Source organism: Corvus cornix, chromosome 3 (assembly GCF_000738735.6).
Source record: "Corvus cornix cornix isolate S_Up_H32 chromosome 3, ASM73873v5, whole genome shotgun sequence".
Classification (NCBI taxonomy): domain Eukaryota; kingdom Metazoa; phylum Chordata; class Aves; order Passeriformes; family Corvidae; genus Corvus; species Corvus cornix.
The window spans coordinates 105,306,215-105,326,891 of record NC_047056.1 but is presented as its reverse complement, the minus strand read 5'-3'; the positions used below and the strand labels follow the sequence as shown (position 1 = coordinate 105,326,891).

The 20,677-nt window shown below is 37.6% G+C and overlaps 1 protein-coding gene across 2 annotated transcripts in view; it reads left to right on the top strand.

The window, feature by feature from the left end:
* Positions 1-20,677, top strand: part of WDR35 (WD repeat domain 35) — a 42,605-nt gene that overhangs the window by 13,040 nt on the left and 8,888 nt on the right. For both annotated transcript variants that reach the window (XM_039569281.1, XM_039569280.1), the window contains 9 exons: positions 1,814-1,874; positions 10,456-10,600; positions 11,842-11,911; positions 12,653-12,706; positions 14,475-14,584; positions 16,097-16,307; positions 16,891-16,971; positions 17,096-17,232; positions 19,457-19,660. In XM_039569281.1, the coding sequence (XP_039425215.1) occupies positions 1,814-1,874; positions 10,456-10,600; positions 11,842-11,911; positions 12,653-12,706; positions 14,475-14,584; positions 16,097-16,307; positions 16,891-16,971; positions 17,096-17,232; positions 19,457-19,660 (1,073 nt within the window). The remainder of the gene's footprint in view (positions 1-1,813; positions 1,875-10,455; positions 10,601-11,841; positions 11,912-12,652; positions 12,707-14,474; positions 14,585-16,096; positions 16,308-16,890; positions 16,972-17,095; positions 17,233-19,456; positions 19,661-20,677) is intronic.

Sequence of the window (20,677 nt, the reverse complement as noted above, 5' to 3'; positions counted from 1 at the left end):
AACTCATGAACAAAGAAATAAAAATACAATTTTTGTGAGGTACTTATTGGAGGCCAAACCAGAAAAAAAAATTATTTAATGAAAAGAAATCCGTGTTCAGCTCTTTTTCTTTGAAAGAATGAAGTTCACACAGTAGATGAAAAGGTAAATTGAGCTGCTCTCATAGTGCGGCCGGGTTGGGGTCTGTGGCTCGGACCCAGGAAGCCGTGACCGACCCGGGGAGAGCGTCCCGCAAGGGACAGTCCCCCGAGGTCTGCGGCGGTCCCTCGGCCGCCGGGGGTGCCTCTGCAGAAAGGTGCCTGTCTCAGCAGGCTGCCAGCTCTCCAGTGATTCAGCCAGAGTGACTCCAGCTCTTGTTCTGCGGGGCAAACCCCAGGCTGGACCGGGAGGAGAGAGACGAGAGGCTCGTTTAGCAGTCCCGCATGCGGCAGCTTTTTTAGTCCGCACCCCGCGAAGGGGAGGCCAGGGACGAGCTCTCCCAACTCAAAGGGGGAGAAGGGTAGGTGTTACAGGGATACAAGGGTGGGTGTGAGAGGCTAGAAGCCAATGGATTCCAAGGAATCTACACAGGGTCTCCCAGAGGAGCATGGTTCTTGTTTTCTCTCACCCTCACCGAAAGTGCTGCCTTTTCCAAGGGGATTCTGCTGGGAGGTTATGCAATCTCTTTATCTCAGCAGGCCTCCCTCCAGGGCAGGGGCTGGGCATACCCCACACTCTCATGGGATGAATAAGATGTCAATCTATCAGTTTAAAAGGGTAGCTGTACAGTTGCTGTATTCTGCTACTACAATTACATGGATTGTTCAGGAGGTGAAAGAGCCATGAAAAAATAATTATCTTTCATTTCCTGGAGAGTCAGGGTAATGACTCTTGGGCAACTCACATTTTGGTACCAAATGTGAATTATATTATATTTATTTTACATGTATATTATATTTATTTTCTTTTAAGTTTAAAGACTTGGCAGTAAAAGTTGCTGCTTAATTTCCACACTTCTCATTCAAGGCATTTCCCTATGTAATAATCATTAAGCTATTTAATTCTTGATTTAGATCTGAAGAAATAAATACATAACCTACAACAATGAAGAATTGGTGTCTAGCGAATTGTTATATATTTGCATCTTCCTGAATATAACAGCCCAATCTCTGAGGTATCTGTGCTGTCAAAGCCTTCCCCAGTGGGATTACAATAAGGGCAAAACTAAAAAAACCTTTTTTTTGTAGTACCTGGGATACTGCAGGGCACAGGGAGAGACTTATTGACAATTCTCCCCACACTGTTACCCTCTTGGAGGTTCAAGGAGATGGAGATCTGCAAAGGATAGGACAAAGATCCTAACTGCTGAGATTTCATTAGATTGTCTTTTGCATGAGCAGCTGATGAGAGTTGAGCCACTGAGTCAGTGGTGTGTCATGCCTGTAAATACTCACAGTGCAGTGTGTGCCTCACACAGCAGCAGGGGAGACGCTGCCTGTCTTGCCCATGTGTTGTCTGTGGACATGCTGGTGGTACCTCCTACCTGTTGGATTTTTTTGGTAGATTTGCTCCTGTGCATAAAACAGCTGGTTACTTGCCTGTTTTGTGCTTGTTCTTCATTTATAGTGCTAATTGGCAAGTATCTCATTACTCTCATGCTTACGCTGCTTTATATTTGCTGTAGTCATGGTCTCTGTGTTTTCTGTTGCTGATGAGCGTTAGAATGTGTGATGTGAGTTATGAGATGCACCTTCACAGAAAACCTTGTACAGCTTACTAATTTACAAAAAGTGTGGTGGTAATTTATTTCTACCTTGGTTTTATTTCCATACAGTATGTGCTGGTTCTCTGCAATTCTATTGGCACACCCTTGGACCCGAAATATATTGATGTTGGTAAGCAACTTGGTATAGTCTTATTCTGTAACTTATGTTGGAATTGACCTGTTAGTTATCTGTTAATAAAGATAATGGCTTATAAAACCAGTCATATTCCTTGTCAAATTGGCTAAACTTAAACTGAGTTTTCCAGTTAATGCAAACTATGGATAATAGAATTTTTAAAAATTGCTACTTTTCTTTTTTTTCTTTTTAATGAATGGTTTTTGGCAATTCAGATTTTCCTTCACAACAGTCGTAATTCAACTTCTTTTTAAGGAAATGTACTTTGAAAAGTGTCCAGTTGTATCAGAGGAAGTGAAATAATTTGATTTGGACTTTCATTTAAAAATAACTTGTTGCTGCTTCCCAGATATCTTAAACATTAATTTCTTGTGTTTCAGTGTTGATAATGTCTTCCTTATCTTCCTCACAATTGTTTTATCTAAGTAGTTTCAGATTATAAGTTAAAATTCAATTAAAAAAAAATCAGTGGATTATAACAGAAGTATGAAAACACCCCCAAATCCTAAATAGTGCTTAATTCCAGGCTTTCCCTATTTCTTGTTTGCTGCAGGTGTGGTACAGAACATTGCCAAGTAATTGCAAACCACTGTTTTCTGTGAGTTTTGCTTGAGCATAAGGATCATTGATTATTTTCCCTTTAAACAGATGAGGGAATTGCAGACAAACCGACAAATTAATCATTTTTTTGATTAATGAATCCACTTTTATTTGTTCTGGTTTTTGCTTTATTTTTGGTTTGTTACCCAAATAGATATGAATTTGGATTCAGACTAGACACTGTGAATCCTGTTTGCAGTTTTCTTTTTGAAGCTTGATTCTTTGATTAACTCTCCTGTTTTGTTGAAAGGCTAAATAATTTATTTAAATTTATACAAATATTTATTTGCTTTTGAATGAGAGAGAAGACTCTATAATGACAAGAAACCTCATGAAGTTTTTTTGACGTAAATTGCCTTCTAGAGCCATTGTTTTATCCTCTCTGAAAAAAGAGACTACTCTGCCTAAATTAGTCTCAGTAGAGAAGTTAGTTCCAAGCCATAGTGCTAATACTTGGTGTTAATATTAAACAACAAACAGTCCTTTTGTCTGATAAAATTGGTGGGTAAAATGTCTAGCAAAGTTTTGGTAAGATCGAAACGATGAGAAAAGTAAGATGAAGAACTATTAAACAAGGAAGTAACAACAATTCACTGAAGAGTATAGGTAGGAAAAATCAATCAAAGACTAGAAATAATTGAGATCATAAAGATGATTATTTTCCTCAACCAATGCTTCTAAACAGTTTTATTCTTTGTTATATATTAACTAAGTTTGTAAGTATCAATTTCTAATGTTCAATTTTTCAGTGATAGCAGGAGGAAATCATCTGAGTCATACATATTTTGTGAAATTCACGCCCTATATTGTAGATCATAAATAAAATGAAGAGTATGCTCTGATGAATGAGTTTGATTACTTTGTCCTATGAAAAGTGTATTAAATACTATGGTAGTTTTAGTCTTGTGATTTCCATTTATGTCCCTTTGATGTCCTCTTGCCACCTTTTGCAATTGGGGGGGCCATATCAGAATCTATAGGAATAACGCGTCCAGGAAGTTCAATATCAAAAGTTTTACCAAGAATGGATGAAAAAACAGCAAAAAAACAACCAAACAATGCTCCCTCCCCCCCAAAAACCCTAAACCCAAACCAGAATCCCAACAACATAAGCACTGAAGTAAGATGATGTGGTGGGTGATGGTGGTGTAAGTTGGGTGGCTGTTTTGTCCCTCTGTCCTGTCTCTGCTCCTCCTGATCAGATGTCTACACTGTATGTGCCCAGTAGTTTCCTGTTCTTACTTGGCAGGTGGGATTGGGTGGGAGGCAGATTCAGGGATTTAGAGGGAGTAGTTCTTCTCATTTCTGCAGTTGACATCTAAAATAAGTTGAGTGAATCATTCATGAAGGGGGTCTTTTTGCTCTCCATTGGGTACAAAGAAGCCCAGGGCAGCCAGCTCATCTCTGTCAGAGATGTCTAAAATTAGGCGAGATGAATCCCACTCACTGTTAAAATTAGCTTTGCATATACACCTCTAACTCTGCATTTAAACTCTTTGCTTTGCATTTTTCTAGTGTTCTGTTTATGTGAACTTACTGAATGTATCTGTGAGAGTTTTATTTACATTCTAAACAAAGGTTTCTTTGTGATTCTGCCAGTATGACCCATCTCCTACAGCTGCCTGTACACAAGAAAAGAATCCTTTTCAGTAACTGGAAACAGTTAAAAAGAAAGGCTATTTAATTGAAAAAGGCTGTTGTTATTCCAACTGTATTTGAATTGTGCTGAAGAGATTAAACAATTTATTCCTTTAGCATAATGAAGCCTTCTGCAGTCTGCTGCTGTTCCCTCCAATATTGGAGAACCAGTTTAGTGCAGAGATTTGCAATGCTCTTTTCTAAAGTGAGTTCACTTGTGAAAATGCTGGGCATCATAGCCTTCAGCCGCATAGATGGGCAGATAACTGAGGTTAGGAATATTTACATTTCTGAATCCTGAAAAATTTCTGTAGCCTCAGTAGTTAAAACATTACAAGTGAGTCTTTCATTGCTGTATGGTAAACACAGCCAAAGAGTCAACCTTTTTTTAAAAAATATATGCATCCTGTAAGGCTCCTTTAAAGTTTGCTCTCCAAACTTGCAGAAGGGATTGGAGGTAAAAGTGTAAAGCAAATGCCTATAAATGCAACTCCTTTGGAACACATTGTGCTGGTTTCATCATAGTTATTTTCCTCTTTCTGTAACATTTGAAAATGCAACTTTATAGAACAACTTGAAATATTTACAACATAAGGTCACTTTGTGTGAGAGGTTAACAGCTGTACATAGTCAAGGTCCTATTGTACAGTATGTCATGCTGTTTATCACAGTTGGAGCTTCTTGGCAGTAGGAAGTGTAATTGTTCCAGTTTGACAGCATGCTGAACTTAAGCAGCTGTCTGGCCTTGCAGAAATCAATAGAGAGAGAAGACCTTGTAAAACTTTAAGAGCAGAAGACCTTTCTGAAAGTTCTTCTAAGATTCCAGTTGATACATGATTTCTAACAAAATCATTGACCTTTTGTTCTGCTTATAAATGAGGAAAATCAACATTAAATCATTTATCAGGTGAGAGTCATTATTAATAGTTTAAGGTATTAGCAGTTAAAAAGTAAAATTAACTTATCTCTTCCTCAAGATAACTGGAGGGGTGTTACTGACTTACGAAACATACTATTACCTGTTTGTGAAATTCTTTTTTTTCTCTTCTTTCTACCAATACAGTTTTTCAGGTTATTTTCTTTTAGTAAACTGATATATTGTTACATTAAGTTCTGTTCACAGAAAGTTAGATGAGTTTTGTTTTGAACTCTTGTTCTCATTTTGGAGTTCTAAGTGCTGTCTTTCAGAGTGGCTTAAATACACTTAGGTTGTTACTTTATTTGATTTTCATAAACGCTGAGAAAAAATTATTTCTTATGCTGTAGGATGTCCTCAACAGACCACTTGGTATCTGTGTGCTCCTACCTTTTCTTGAGTATGTGCTCTTCACTGCCATGAGTCTAAACTATACTTTTTGACTGGCTGTAACTACTGCAAGTTGAACACACACTATTTTTGGTTTCTAGCAGACTGCCCCTTGTTGAAACAAGAATCACCTGGAGTTCTAGCGAGCATAAAGGGTTTACTCCTCCTTGAGACTCTGGTGCCTTGCAGGCCTCTTGGGCAGAGCCTCTTGGACTTTGTCCAGGTAGAAGATTGATAGTGGAGAAAAAAGACTGCTCATCTAGATATGCTAAATAGCTGCCAGAGTACTTAAATAATGCATCTGCGAATGTGTGTTAAGGCACAATTTGTCTGAATTGTCAATTTATAGTATTTTATAATACTGTTTCAACAAAGCACTATTAATCTCCTAATGACAAAGTAATTGTGACATTATGCAATGTTTGACTCACCCTCAGGAGATGTAAATCTTATGCTGTTGGGCTCTAAGCCAGTAGCTCAAGTAAGGCTCAAGAAAAGAAGTGCTTATCTCCTTTATTCTGTTGAATTTTTAATTATGTCATTAGCTTTCTAATGCTTGTCTCTGTTAATGATGGCAAAAAAGGATTAATCAGTCATTATCTGATGAAGGGCCATCACTTCAGCTTTCTTTAGACATTGATGGGTGGTTACACTTTCAGCTGTTCCTCATACTGCTTTTTATTTTGTCTAAAGGCATTTTGCTTCCTGTGCTTCCTGTGCCTTGTGTTTGAGGTCCTTCACAATAGCTCATGTTTGCTAGCCCATAAATTACTCTTTTCTTCATTGTTTAACATTACTGCATTCCATCCTACTCTGGTACAAAAATTAACCAACACGGTGTCTTCTGTGCTTGTTTTACAGGCTCACAGGCTTTCTGTCAAAGTCCTTTGATGAATAACTAAATATACACTACAGAAGGTTAAATATCTTGTTATATCATATCTTTTTAATGGAAACACAACAGATGGTATCTGCTAAGAAAAGGTCACTCAGGCTGGATTATATCATCTTCTTACATGTGCTTAGGAGCACTGACATAGTGAAGTGTTGAGTTATCTTTCAAGTGTGTGTTAGCACCCAGTGAAATTAATACACCAGCCTGACCAACATACAGGTGGATTAAAGGCAGAGCTGGAGTCATGCCCAGGTGTCTTGCCTCCCTCCTGGATGCCTTAGCAGGGATGACTGAACTACATGTGAAACAGCACTTGAATTGCTGTTGCTTGATCCTTTTAATGTAAATCATAAGGGATTCTGAGCATGTTCTGTAAACTGTGGTTGTTCATGAGTTGTCCCACATGTCCCAACATGTTCAGTTGTCCCTGCTGTTGCCTGACACTTTCTTCCATTTGTGAGCCAACACTTGTAGAGATACTTGAATCAAGCTCTAAAATTAGGTAGATTTATTGATTAGACTAAGTTCATTCCAGTTTCTCAGGAACAGCCTGTAACAGACTTGTATGAAAACAACAGTTTAGTATTGTCTGTCAGTCAGATTGCTTCCTTTCCATCAGATTTAGGTGGGATTTCTTGTCTTTCTTGTTTGTGTATCCTATCTTATAGACTAAAAAGCATCCCAGCCTTTTCATGTGGTGAAGTAATGTAGTCATGCATTGAGTTTTTCTGTCTACTATTTTTACAAGATTAGACATTGAAGCAGGTGTTTTCTAACAGTTTTGAAGTGAGATGGAGTGTGTGTGGATGAAATGCAGACATTGTAGGTTATTTGAGATTCCTGGATATATAGGAAAGAAAGTTTCTTTCCTTCAGGGAGGAGGCTTTATGAAAGAATAGTGAAGAGAAATGAGGTGAAAAGAGAAAGGAGGGCCAGAGAGAATTTAAAGGGCAGTTGTTTCACATGTTGGAGTTGTTTTGATGGGGATGGTTTGTTTAGTCCTTTTCAGTATTTTGCCACTGAAAAGTAAAGCACCTGTTTAAGTGTTTTCCCCACATATTTTCAATGTCTGGAAATGAAGTATTAAGACATTAATACTGAAGTTGGGTATCTGCAAAATCAGCAGGAAGAACTAAACAGTTTCAGAAGTTTACATGTTGAGCATGGAAAGCTGCTGTGCAGGGGGAATGCTGAGCAGAGGAGTGTCCACATCTCTTGCCTCCTTCAGACCTTAGGTGCTTGCATTTCTGTCTGCTTAATAGTCAGAGCACAGGTTCTGTGAAGGGCACTGATGCTCAGGTAAGCAGCACCTGCTGGTAAATCAATGCTGCCATATAAGATGGTATTTCCCTACACTGAAGGAAACGTAGGTAATTAAACCAGCTGCCTGGAAAGGGATTCTAGATCTTCCTCAGCCTGAAGGGATTGAAATGAGCATATTGTCTTTCCTTGGAAATGACAAATCCCATTCCTTCCTTCTCTGCCCCAGCAACAGCTCAAACTTGGAGTGGCTGAGACATCCTTCCCTCATGTTGAATTTATGCTATTATGCAGTCAAGAAGGAAAACATTTTAGGAGCAGAGCATAGCCCCGTGTGGAAGGCTCTGAGGTGAGAAGGTGGGATGGAATACTTTCAGTTGGTGGAGACTGACAAGGATCAGCCAGTCCATGATCACTCTAGGGCTGACCAAAAGCATGTTGCTAAGGGCATTGTCCAAATGCCTCTTAAACACTGAGAGGCTTGGGGCACTGACCGCCTCTCTAGGAAGCTGTTCCAATGTGTGCCTACCCCCTCTGTAAAAAGTGTTTCCTATCTCCAGTCTAGACTTGGATTTCAGTTTCTTTTTCCACAGATTTTTCTGTTTGTGTTTTTTTGTTCAATGATTGACCAATATAAAATGCTAAAGCAATTCTAGAAAAAATGCCATGTGTCCTACTTTTATGCAATTGTTGAAGTTATATAGGCAATTTTGTAAAAGCATCAGTTCCCACATAGAGTTGCTGCTCTTCCAGATGTGGCTTTGAATGGATCTGATGCTGATGATTGTGTCTGTGTGCTGTGCCCTGTGATTTCATGTTTGGCTTAAATCCAGTCATTGCTGTGCCTTCTGTTGCAAAGAAGGGAAGGCCCTGCCCTCCATGCTGGCTGCTCATTCCTGCCTGCTCCAGCATTTGTGATTTTCTCTTTAATCCACCTTAATGTAATCTTTTATTTATTTATTTTTGAGGTCAGTTAGATGAGTGAACTGATCCAACTTACTCTGCTGTCCAGCTGCTGCTAGAGCTGATATGAAAGAAGTGGCAGGAAAATGTGTCAGGGGTTGGTGTGTGTGTGCTTTTTGGCAGTAACAGTCACTTTAGTCTTAGGCATGTTCATATAATGCCTAATTGATTGTTTTCCCCTGGATAAAGCATGGACATTTTGCCATCTTGTTTCTGGATCACAACAAAGCTTGTGTGAACAACCTTTTATCCCAGATTGGGCTATTTCAAGGTGTGCACAAATGAGCAAGTTTAGGCTCTGTGGAAGCTGTAAGTCAAAGGGGGCATCACCTGGTGAGTGTGAGGAATGCCCATGGCTTTCAAATGTGGGTATGGCAATGTGGTTTAACATTGTCTTGGCCCACAAGTACTCAAATGTTGACTAATTTGAGTCCAAATATGAGGCTTAGTACAAAAATATTGTGATTTTTGCAAACCTTATTCCCTCACAAGTCAGGAGATTCTCTTGTTTCATTTTTAAAGAATAAAAGCATTGATTGTTATGGCACATACAGCTGGAAGTTAATAAAAGAACAGAGTAAATACATAGAATGTATTAATGTTTTTGATGAAACAGGAGACTGTATCAGTTTGGATGTGACTAATTATTGAAATGAATGTGTTGTAAGTACATGAAATACACTGAGTTGTATATAATGTAAACAACTGTGCTGCTCACATGTTAAGCATCATCACTAAACCTTCTTACCCAGTATTGACATTTTTACTCAAAAGTGTTCTGCAGCCATCAGGTAGCTTATATAATCCTCTTGGTTTCAAAGAAATGAAATCTGTTCAACCAATCTTCCCCCATCTGTCTCTTGTAGCAGTGCTCTTCTATGTGGCAGGCTTATAGCTCCCTCCAGAGTTCTGTTCTGTGCTAAAATACAGAGCAGAAAAAAACCAAAAGAGATTCACTGTAAAAGAATTGTATTTTGTGCTCACATCATGTTATCTGCGTGACTCAGTGTTCCACTATGAGGCTGGTTTGCACAATTCTTCTGAATTTATCTGGGGGGTTTTTTGGTATCATGATGATTTACTTGTAGAACTTAAAGACACTGGGTGATTTACATACAAGGTTTCTTCATTTTTCTATGCCTTCACTGTTTTGGTTTTGTTGTGGTTTTTTGTTTGTTTTGGTTCTTTTGTATTGGTTTTTTTTTTCCTGAGCATGGACAGCAGAAACGAGATACTCAATTTATGCACATATTCTAACTGGGTTTAGGGCTGAAGTAAAGAAAATACTCTGCATTCCTACACTGTGATTTTTTGGTATAATAAAGTAAGACTTAAGTGTAGAGTCTGCTAAATATTTAATTTGTTGCCATTCAGATAAAGAATTGATATTTGGCCCAGCTGTTAACTAAGGTACAAACAGCATTTCTAGGTCTTGTCTAACTTAAAATTTATGAACTAATTTTAAGAAGAAGAACCTCTTCTAGATTGTCAACTTTTGAATAGCCTTAAATATGTCAGATATAGAAGTATTTAATAGATCTTGTTAATGAGATTCAAGATATTCCTGAACTAACTGGTCATTAAACTGAAAGTTTGTCTATATGTATTTGATGTTTTCTGCATCAGCACATGAAGATTTGCTGAAATAGCAGGGAGAAAAGTGTTAATGGTAAAATCAGAACTTTTAAAGAATTTCACTTTTCTTCTGGACAAGGCCACAAGGCCTCTCTGAAACTTGTTATCAGCTAATGAAAACTGCTGTTAGGTTTTGTGTGGGTGGATTTTTTGGTTGTTGTTTTTTTGCTTTTAATGTATGGGCATATGCTTTCATCCATCTTGGAAAAAATTTACGAATTAGCATCTACTTCAATGCTTGCTGCTCTAATTTTGCAACTCTTTGGGTTTTGTAACAGAGCCATTGTTTGTCACAATGACCAAAACACACGTGATTGCGGCTTCCAGACAAGCGTTTTACGTCTGGCAGTATCGGGTGGCCAAGAAGCTCACAGCCATGGAAATCAATCAGCTGACACGGACCAGGAAAGAGGGCAGGGAAAGGTTTGTCTTCAGGCTTTGGCATTTTTCTTCCTCTGCACTGTTGTTGTTGATAAGGTGGATTCTGCCATGTCTAAAATGCAAACCCTTGTCTTCTCATTTTTAAATCAGGTTTGTTGACTTGCAGGCCTGTAAGATGAAATACTAGTTTCTTATAACAACTGTGTGTTATCCAAATCCCTTAGACGTTTTTGAATGTTCCTGTTCAGTGTCTCCATTAGCTTGCTGCATGCTTTCCTTACGGAGCTGTGTCTTGTTGCCTTTTTGCCCCTCTCCTGTTTCTCCTCCATGCTCTTAGTTTCCAAGCAGCTCTGTTCCCTGTGATAACTTTAACTGCTTGTCGTCTGTCACTGCCTGTAAGAATACAGTCCGTCCAGCTGGCTCTTCTCTAATACACTCGTGTCTGATTGTGGCTTTGACGACTAATCCTGTATGGACTTTTATCCTCTCAAACTAAACAAGCCAAAGTCAACATTGTTTTGCTTCCAAAATATTTCCTTCCCAGGTGCTCATTTGTGGCATTAATTTTTCTGTCACCTCCACAAGCTTGCAACTTTGTCATGGTTTTCTCATGTGTTATCTTATGTGTTCTTCCATAGAGACACTGTATCATCTTTCTGTAAATCTACCATCTCTTGTCACCATATATCCCTAATAATGAGTAATTATTTGTACATGGTGTAATAACTTACATTGTTGTAGGACCTAGATGTTCTAGCCTTGGACAAAATTATAAATTGATAAAAATACTGAAAAATGTATATAGTCATAATTCAGCATTAATGATGATTTTAGCATTCTAAAATCTTTCCTAATGCTACTTTTTAAGGCAAAAGAGAAGTTATGAGTAAGTATTGAATAATGCAGTAATATATAACCTTTTGTGGATGTGAAGGTGAAACTCTTCATAGTTATGGAGAAGAGCCTGGGGAAATATGGAAGTGTATGTTTGAAAAGAGACAACTGGGTGGTTGATGGTTTGCAGGAACTTAGTGTTACGGGATGAAAGCTTACAGATCATAGGGAATAGACCATCAGGGCTGTGAAAGTGAAAGCAGTTGCCATATCTTTATATCAATACAAAGCAGGTTTATCAAAGGGGATGCTTTGGAACATAAGAACAAGCACAGCTTTTATTGTCTTCTCCAATTACAATGGTTTCTCCTCCAAGGACATACCTATATAATACCAAAGATGATCCTTTCTTTGGACTCACTTTTTCTTCTAACTTTCCTTCTCTACAGGATCTATCATATTGATGACACCTCTTCAGGGTCTGGAGATGGACACCTTGATTACAGCAGAGCTTTTGAAGTGCGTGATGTTCTGAACTAGTTCATTGTGGTGTCACTGGTAGCTTGAAAGAGCAGTAGTTCATGTTGATTTATTTATTTTCAGCGATTTTCATTAGTAGAAGTGGTTGTACTTAAAATTTCTTTTACTTCTACCTTTTGTACATAAGTGTTATGTTTCTTCCCTCTGGTTGGTGCTGTTACTATGTCATGTGTTGCTGGAAATTTACAGCAAACGATAGGGAACATGGAAAAAGTATATTCTGGGGTACAGTATGTAGACACCTGCTGTCTTCTTGGTCAGAGGCAGCTCCCCTTACTTCAACAAAATATAACCTTGTTAAAACTCAATATCCTTTGTGATATTTTCTAATATTTTCAGCTGTTTTCACTTCAGGTGTCCTTAGTAATATACCTGTCCTTAGTAATATACCTGAAATTATTAATTTAGAAGCCTCACAAGTCTGGGATTGTTACTTTCTTGTGTTTTCTGTTAAACACCTGTTACATTTTGGGTTTCTTATATTTCTGGAGGGATGGGCAGGACAAGAAAGGAAGGTGTTAATATTATTGTCATGGTTCCCATAGCAAAGGCTACTAATACCATAAACCATCCATATAGTGTATGCTGACAATGTTTGATAGCCCCTTTTCATGTGGATACTTAGCAACATTCTTGTTTATTTAAATAAACCTTCTTTCTTTAACAGGGCATTCTTAATTTGCAGTAAAACTGATACTGATATCACTTGTATACTTTCAGGGAACAATAGATCCAATTTGTGCAATAACAGCATCTGATAAGATACTACTTGTGGTAAGCTACACAATTAACACAACTTCTAATTGCCTCTTGTGCTTGTTAGGCGTAAGATTCTTCTGCTCTGTGTTCATAAGCAGTCATAATTTCAAAGCATTTCTGAAGTTAGAACTTACACAAAATCTCTTTCTAAACTTCTTTGAAGATAACTTTAACAGTTTCTTCTGTTAACCTGGATTCTTTCCTTAGGAGGGCTAATACACTAAGTACTTACAATTTAATTACAGACTAGTTGCCTGAGTTAATACTTACACATAGGATTTTATAAAGTCTAAGTCAAGACTTAATTCTGTAATCTGAGTCCTGGGAAGTCTCTTTGACTGTATGTTCTAGGCACAAAGATTTACAAAGTTTGTCTGTTTACATATTAATGGTATAATGTATGGTACTGTACTATATATGGATTCATACACTTATGGATCATACAGATGTGTGAGGTATTGAATCATGCCAAAGAGCCGGTGCATTTTTTTGTTCTGATCTGGAAAGTGATCTCATTAGATGAACAAACTTACATGTTGGCTTTAAAGCAAACTAACTGAACAGGACAAAGAGAGAGAAAGAACACTATTTCCTCCTGTTACCCACCTTCCAAGAAAGATTTTGTTGTTTTCTCATGTTCTTATTCCAGTGTGGATTTTTGTTTTTTGTTATATCCTTGGACTGGATTTTACAAAATCAGAGGGTCATGGGAGAAAGCATGAACAAGAAAAGTGCAGTGGTTAATAGGTGACTATAGGATTATTGCCACTTGAAGAATAAGAAAATGAACTTCAGACAATGATTAATCTGTGACTCTCGTTAAAAGGAAAGGAATGTGAGGAAATGCCTTTGAGACCAGATCTGGATAAATGTGCTGAAGCTGAATGCATATTACAGTGGTTCAATTTTCTAACACTTCTGAACTAATGTGCTTCTTAGTCTATAGAATATACACATGTGAAAAAGTCTAAGCTGGTGATTTATGCTGAGGATCTTAGGGAAGGCTTTGGGGGAGGAAAAAAAGAAAAAGAAGGAATAAAATTTGCACTCCTTTAATGTTGACTCATTTCCAGCATAAGAGTTGAACAGCAGGCAAACCAAGCTGGATATGTTGTTCACTTTACAGAAGCACCATGAGAAAATGGGGGCAGTCATCATTTCAGTCCAGGGATGTCAGACTACCTTTCAGCCTGTTGGCCTGATGGTGTCTTGACACAGGGAATGGGTGTTACATTCAGCAAAATAAAGAGAAACCACATTGGTACTTAGATTTGTTTCCTGTTACTCAAACCTGTGCATAACCAGTGTATTTTATAGCATTTCTTTTTAAATCTAGCTCTGGTGTTGCAGTAACTGGTGAGACTTGTTGGCATGCAGACAGCCCCACATGAGCAGAGCTGTCCTGCTTTCAGACCTGGGCTGGAGCTGTCATATGGTGCTCTCTGAGGGGATTTACCAGCGTGGGACAAGGGCACCTCTCCTTTCTTCTTTTGTGACCATGTCTGGAAATTCATGGCTCCTGAAATTCTGTGGGCTGTATGTGGACTGTAACTGTTTGTTTTTACAGCCCGATTTAAGCAGATCTGTCAATTGTAGCATCTTAAAGTATTTTGTTTAAATACCAGAATTCAGAACTTTTAGGCTGATGACATTCCCTCTTTCCACTCATGCTCTGTCACTTATCCCAAAGCTCTTTTGTCTAAAACAGCATATAAAGAAGACCATTTTAAAGGATTTACTGATGGACAAATTCTCTCACTAAGGCAGCATTGCTCTCCTCTAGGGCAGAGAATCTGGCACTATTCAGAGGTACAGCCTCCCTAGTGTGGCTGTGGTGCAGAGCTATACCCTGGGCTGTCGTGCCTATCAGCTGTGTTTGAACTGCAATTCCAGGTAAGTTACAGATCTGCTTCTAATACAGGTATCCAATTTCAAAATGCAGCGCTAAAATTTGTGAAAATACTAATTCTATGAAATCCACAATTCTATAATAATTATGTACTAGTTTTCATTTAATATAAACAATTTATTTATTTTAGTTGTTCTTAATAGTTGCTTAACCATTTATTTATTACTAATTAATTCCATCTGGACAGTCATTGCTCTGAGAGACTGTTAGTAAAGGTCTCCTATGTTTTCTACCCTATATACATGAAAATACCTTTGTTTTATTAGATGAACCAAACATAACCTTCCTTTGATTGCAACATGAATTGATAAAATTATGTCATAACCTGAAACTTTATATCTCTATGACTTCTTTCTGTTTCTGTATCCTTCTAATGCCTGGAAACTTTGTTCATGCCATTTAATTTTCCATTGTTACAGGCTGTAATTAGTGGTGATGGTTCTAGTAAGTCTGGTTCTCTTGAGCTTTAGCTGTGCCAATACTGAAGTTGCTTCCTCTTTAACAGCTATTTTTTTTGCAAGAGAGTGCATGAGAGTGTTGGCAAAAAAGGCAAAAATACACAAGAATTTGCAAGGCAATTTTAATCACTTCAAAATAACTTTATAATTTCAAACAAAATTCATAATGCATGTGTAGATCTCTTGCTTCTTCAGGTATAGCCCAAAAATAGATTGCTTCACTTAAAAGGCAATGTGATCTACTCAGAGCCATATTCAATTTGTTCTGAACCCAAGTTGTTTTCTTCCTAAATGACTTTGGTCTAGGGAAATAAGTTCAGATCCATAGGTATTTTGAGGTTAATTTTCTAAATTGCTTTTGATATTTTAATAGGGATTAAGGGTGTCTACCTATCAATATTTAGAAGTGCTTTTAAAATAGCCTCGTAGTAAATACAGGTTACTGTGAGTCACTGAAGACCTACACAACTGTAAATTTTCAAATGTAGCCTTTTTGAAATTGTATTTTCCCCGTATTTTAAATTACTTCAAAGATTAATTGGATTATACTTCATATTGCTTTGAAAAACAGTGAAGAATACCCTTTGTAGAAACACAAGAAATCCCGTTTTAGGGATTAACAATCTGCATCACCACACTGATTTTTTAATTTAATAATCTGCTTCATTGCCTCCTAGTAAATAAATAAGGAAAACCAGTTCTGTTCAGTTGTTCATTTTAGTCTTTGTCAAGAAAAGTTTGGCGAAGGACAGAACCTGTAATTTATTCAACTTGGTATACAATATAAAAATGGGCATGTTTCAGAATCTTTTCAGGGCCAGATCCTGTGTGAGCAGATGAAGAACATCTTTCCATGTGTCTGGTCTCTGCTATGCAGAAAAATGAAAATCACATGGATCTGTGCTGGTTCTGGCACACGAGAGCATCTCATGGAATCTATAGAATTATACTGTGCTGGGTTAGAGAACACTTTCAGATTTACAGCCTTGAGTAGTGTTATTTGGCTGCCTTATTTTTTCTCTGTTTGTTTTGCTGTAGTCGTCTTGCCATCATAGATCTTTCAGGGGTTCTGACTTTCCTTGACCTGGACATGCGGGCTGCAGACAGCACAGGGCAGCAAGAGGCAGGTGAGCAGCTGAAACTGGAACGCAGAGACGTCTGGGATATGAAATGGGCCAAGGACAACCCAGATTTGTTTGCAATGATGGAGAAAACAAGAATGTATGTTTTCAGAAACTTGGATCCGGAGGTAAATATCAACATACATAAACTACTCATTTTAAAAAATTCACTCATAAGTTAATGGCTCTTTCTTGAACAGTATTATTTTTGTGCTTACCGTTCAGTTCTGCAATGTTTGTTTATATAAACTTGCTTCAGAAAACCTCAAAATCTATCAACTCCTATGTGGGAACGTTGTTTTGGACCAAACAGGTAAAACGAGTGGTCAGTCCTAGAAACATAAAAAATGCTGTCATATTTTCTTAAATGTATGAGATTTTCAGGAGCATATGTTTTTGTACGCTTTGGAAAACATAAATGCAATTTTAGTTGAGATACCTGTAAAACAGTTCAGTTGAATCTAGATATTGGCAGGTGTTGCTTTATCTTTTTCTCATAATTTAATTACAGAAAACATGAGGAGTTTTAATGATGTCTGTGTTTACAGAATTGTCAATAATGTTAATGATTGTAGTATTTGTTTCCTGTTGGAAGTGCAATTCTGTCCTAGTTTGGAGAAGAATGAATCTATATGTACACTTAACAGGTTTGATTAGGATTTAGTCAGAGAGAATACAAGTTCATTCCGATGTAACTTATTTAACTTTAAGGAACCTATACAAACATCTGGATATATATGCAACTTTGAAGATTTAGAAATCAAGTCTGTTCTTCTGGATGAAATATTAAAGGTCAGTATAATTAATTTTATTTTGTAGGAAAAGTCGGTGTCTATCTAATGATAGATACCTGTTTTGTTGGGTGAAAATAAAGGTCACCAGGAATAAAAGTATGTTTCTTTATCCATTGTGTTAGAATCCTGAACATCCTAACAAAGATTACATCATCAATTTCGAGATTCGGTCATTACGAGACAGTCGAGCACTGATTGAAAAAGTTGGCATTGAGGAATCTTTCCAGTTCATAGAAGACAATCCACATCCCAGACTTTGGTAAAATCTCCTATAAGCCAACTTTTGTTTAAATTTGTGTTCTTTTCTATTCTTTTCCTGACAGACAGATCAAGTATGAAAGTACAAAACCTCAAATTAAAACCAGCTAAAGCAGTATACATCCTACACAGAATCATTTAAGATTTAATGAATGTTGGTGTACCTAGGTATGTGCTGTGCCATGGTAGTGGGTATAGGGTGCAGGCTCAGGACACCTTTTTGCTCTGTGCTGTATGGGCCCCAAAACACAGTGCTCCTTGTGTTTTGCAGGGAAGTTAAAGGAAATTAAAAACTGACAGAAAGCTAACCAAGTTGGTTAAATTAAAATTAAAATGTATATATTTGATATTGAACGTTAATGACCTTAAAACCCAGTAAAGGGAACACATCAGAATGGTAATAGGATAAGAGTAGTGTGAGTAACCTTGTAGCATTTGGACAGCTGTAAAGGACAGAAATGAGAAGAGCTGGGTGTGCTGTGTTCCCATGCAGCATCTCAGAAGTAATCTGAGAAATGGAGATATTGGCATGCTTAAACTAAACATGGCTCAGCTTTTAAACTAAAGTTGAAAAGCCTGCACAGCAAACATGTGAGAGTAAACCTGTGAAAACAGGAGTTCTGGAAATCTGTTTAATATCCCAACTTGTAAGGGCTGAAAGAGTAAAGGCTTTAGTAAGTAATTTAATGAAAAGTCAGTGCAGAACCTAAAACTTCATTGACAGGTTTCTTGATGAATGGCATCAATTCTCTTTAACTCCATGGGGATTGTTTACTTGTCTGTACCTTTCTTTAGTAATTTTGGCTCTGTCTTGAAGCTAAATGATCTCTTTCAGCATTGAATGTTTAGCTTGCATCAAGGGGGTTAAAGAGTTCACTGTTAATTATGATGGTTCAAGAGGAATTTAGAGTTGCTGAAAGACTGGCCAAGACACCTTGCTTTAAAAGTTTGTCCCAAAAACCATTCCTTTCTATCTAGTTGTGCCCTTTTCTCCACAATGTTCATTTTGAGAAACAGGATTTGCTAGTTACATATTGAAAGTTTCTGTAATAATCCTGTAATTTTATTAGCTTGAATGTGTAGGGTAAAATGTTAGAATTTTGAGTCTTCAGTTTTGCTAAGGTCTTGAACTAGCTGAAGATTTTTGAACTTTGAAATCTTTCATGCTTTTTTTGCTAGTACCATCTGTTCACTTAATATAAAATGACTTGGTTTTGCAAGTCTGTGTCTCAGTAAAAGTTTTATATTGTAAAATCACAAAATATATGTAAAATTCTGTTCACCTTGCTCCAGAATTGCCATGAATTTTATTTTTATTATGAGAGAAAACGTGTCACATATTTATGAAGAAGAGATGGATTAGAAGTACTGGATATAAAGCCAGTATATTCCAGATCAGAACAAAACAGTGGCCTTACTTCTAGAATGCAACAAACAGGGTGATGTGTAGCAGATCAATTGGTTTATTTGATGTCAGTGATGAGCACTTGAGTTTAAGTGATACCAATCTTCTCAAATTGATGCAAAAATACAGAGTTGATACTGCCTAAGCATGGCTTGGGTCACTGAATACAGCAATAATTAGTGGTTTTGTCAGTGCCTTACAATGTCAATCAGCCAGCCTAAATTTTAAATGGCCTTATTTTTGCAGAAATTTCTAGAGCTCATTCAAGCACCTGATGCACATAGGTTGGCCTGAATTCCCTCTTTGCAGAACTAACCAATGTGGCAGCACCTGTTACAAGGTTCTCCAAAGGTTTTCCCTGCTCTCCCAGACTGCTGTCCTAACAGGACAAGGAACATCCAGATGGATCAGAAGCATAATTTATTTGTCGTGGCCAGTGTAGTTGGAGGCATTTAGGCTGAGGCTGCCGTCAAGGCTTAAAGTTTCAACAAATGCATAGGGAGAAATAAATAAATGGAACTGCACTGAGATCAGCAACACACTTCACAGAAGTGTAACACTCAAATCTTGCCCATTCCTCCCAAGCCAGTGTCCATCTGAACAGCTGAACAAAAGAATATTAGCAATTATTTGAACATCTCTCCCATACCAAGTACCGGACAGATCACAGAATGTATTAGGAATAAACACATGACTGTATTAAGATCAGCTAATAAACAATAAATTGCAACAACTTGTATGTCTTCTTTAAATAATTACTAGTTAAATGTATAATTTACTCTAGCTGCTTTTCTATCTGCTACGTTTGTTTTTCACACAGGCGTCTCCTGGCTGAAGCTGCTCTTCAGAAGCTGGATCTGCAGATGGCTGAACAAGCTTTTGTGCGTTGCAAAGATTACCAAGGCATTAAGTTTGTGAAGCGCCTGGGCAATCTGCAGAGCGAGTCCATGAAACAAGCAGAAGTGGCAGCCTATTTTAGCAGATTTGAAGAGGCTGAAAGAATGTATCTGGATATGGACAGAAGGTAATTGCATGTAAACATCTCAGCAGCAAAGCAAAAAAAGTCCGGGAAAAGAAAAAGCATTCCTTAATCAGGAATGGCTGTTTTCTCTGGAGAGTCTTTACCAGTTTCTGCAAAGACATAAAAGGATCAGATGGAGAGAATTTTGGTTTATCCACAGATAACCAGTTCTATATGTAAACTAGTGCATTCCAAACTGTTTACAAAACCTTGGCTGCTCTAGGTAGTGCTGTGTTTCATAGATTTTTTTTCACAAGTATTTTGTCGGTATTTCAACTGGGATTCCAAAAATACAAACAATCTTAAATAATGTTTAATTTATGTGGTGTTGCTCTTCGTTAGTAGCCAAGTACACATTCTTCTCAATTACATATACAAACAACAGAGTTTGTAATGAACTGTAATCTTTGGAGAGACAAGAGGACTATGGATGAAACTGAAACATTGAAACCAATCAGCGTAATTTTTGCTCAGGAATGAAAACAAACAAAGCAAAATTTTAGTATTGCTGGGAATATAAATTAACACTAAGTAATTAGCTAGAGCACTGTCTCTATTGAAAAAGGATAATGAGAAATCATCAGCAGCAGTTGTGCAGTGTAGCCTGTAGATGGTAGTCAAACATGGAGAAACATGAATCCCTTACGCACACGTGAAATTTTTAAGCTTTGATTAATGGAGCCATGAAAAACAGTAGGGAATTATGGAGGAAAAAATTAGTGACTATTTCATTCTGTAAGAATGAAAGTAAGGGGGACAGGGTGGCAGGCCAGAGGGAGAAGGCAGGAGTTGGGGAGAGTTGCCCAATAGAGCCTGGTAACAAAAACTTCCTTGCATGTCGTTAATTAGTTGATGGCAGTTTGCTGGTCTGGGGATGTGGGCTGCCTCCTGAGCACTTCAGTCACACTGCAACACCCAGTTTTAGATATGGCATATTCCCTTTCACATGGCTGAAGAGAAATTTGGACATAGAATTGCAGAAGTCAAAAACCTGCTTTTTGTTTACTGGTTTCTTCAACA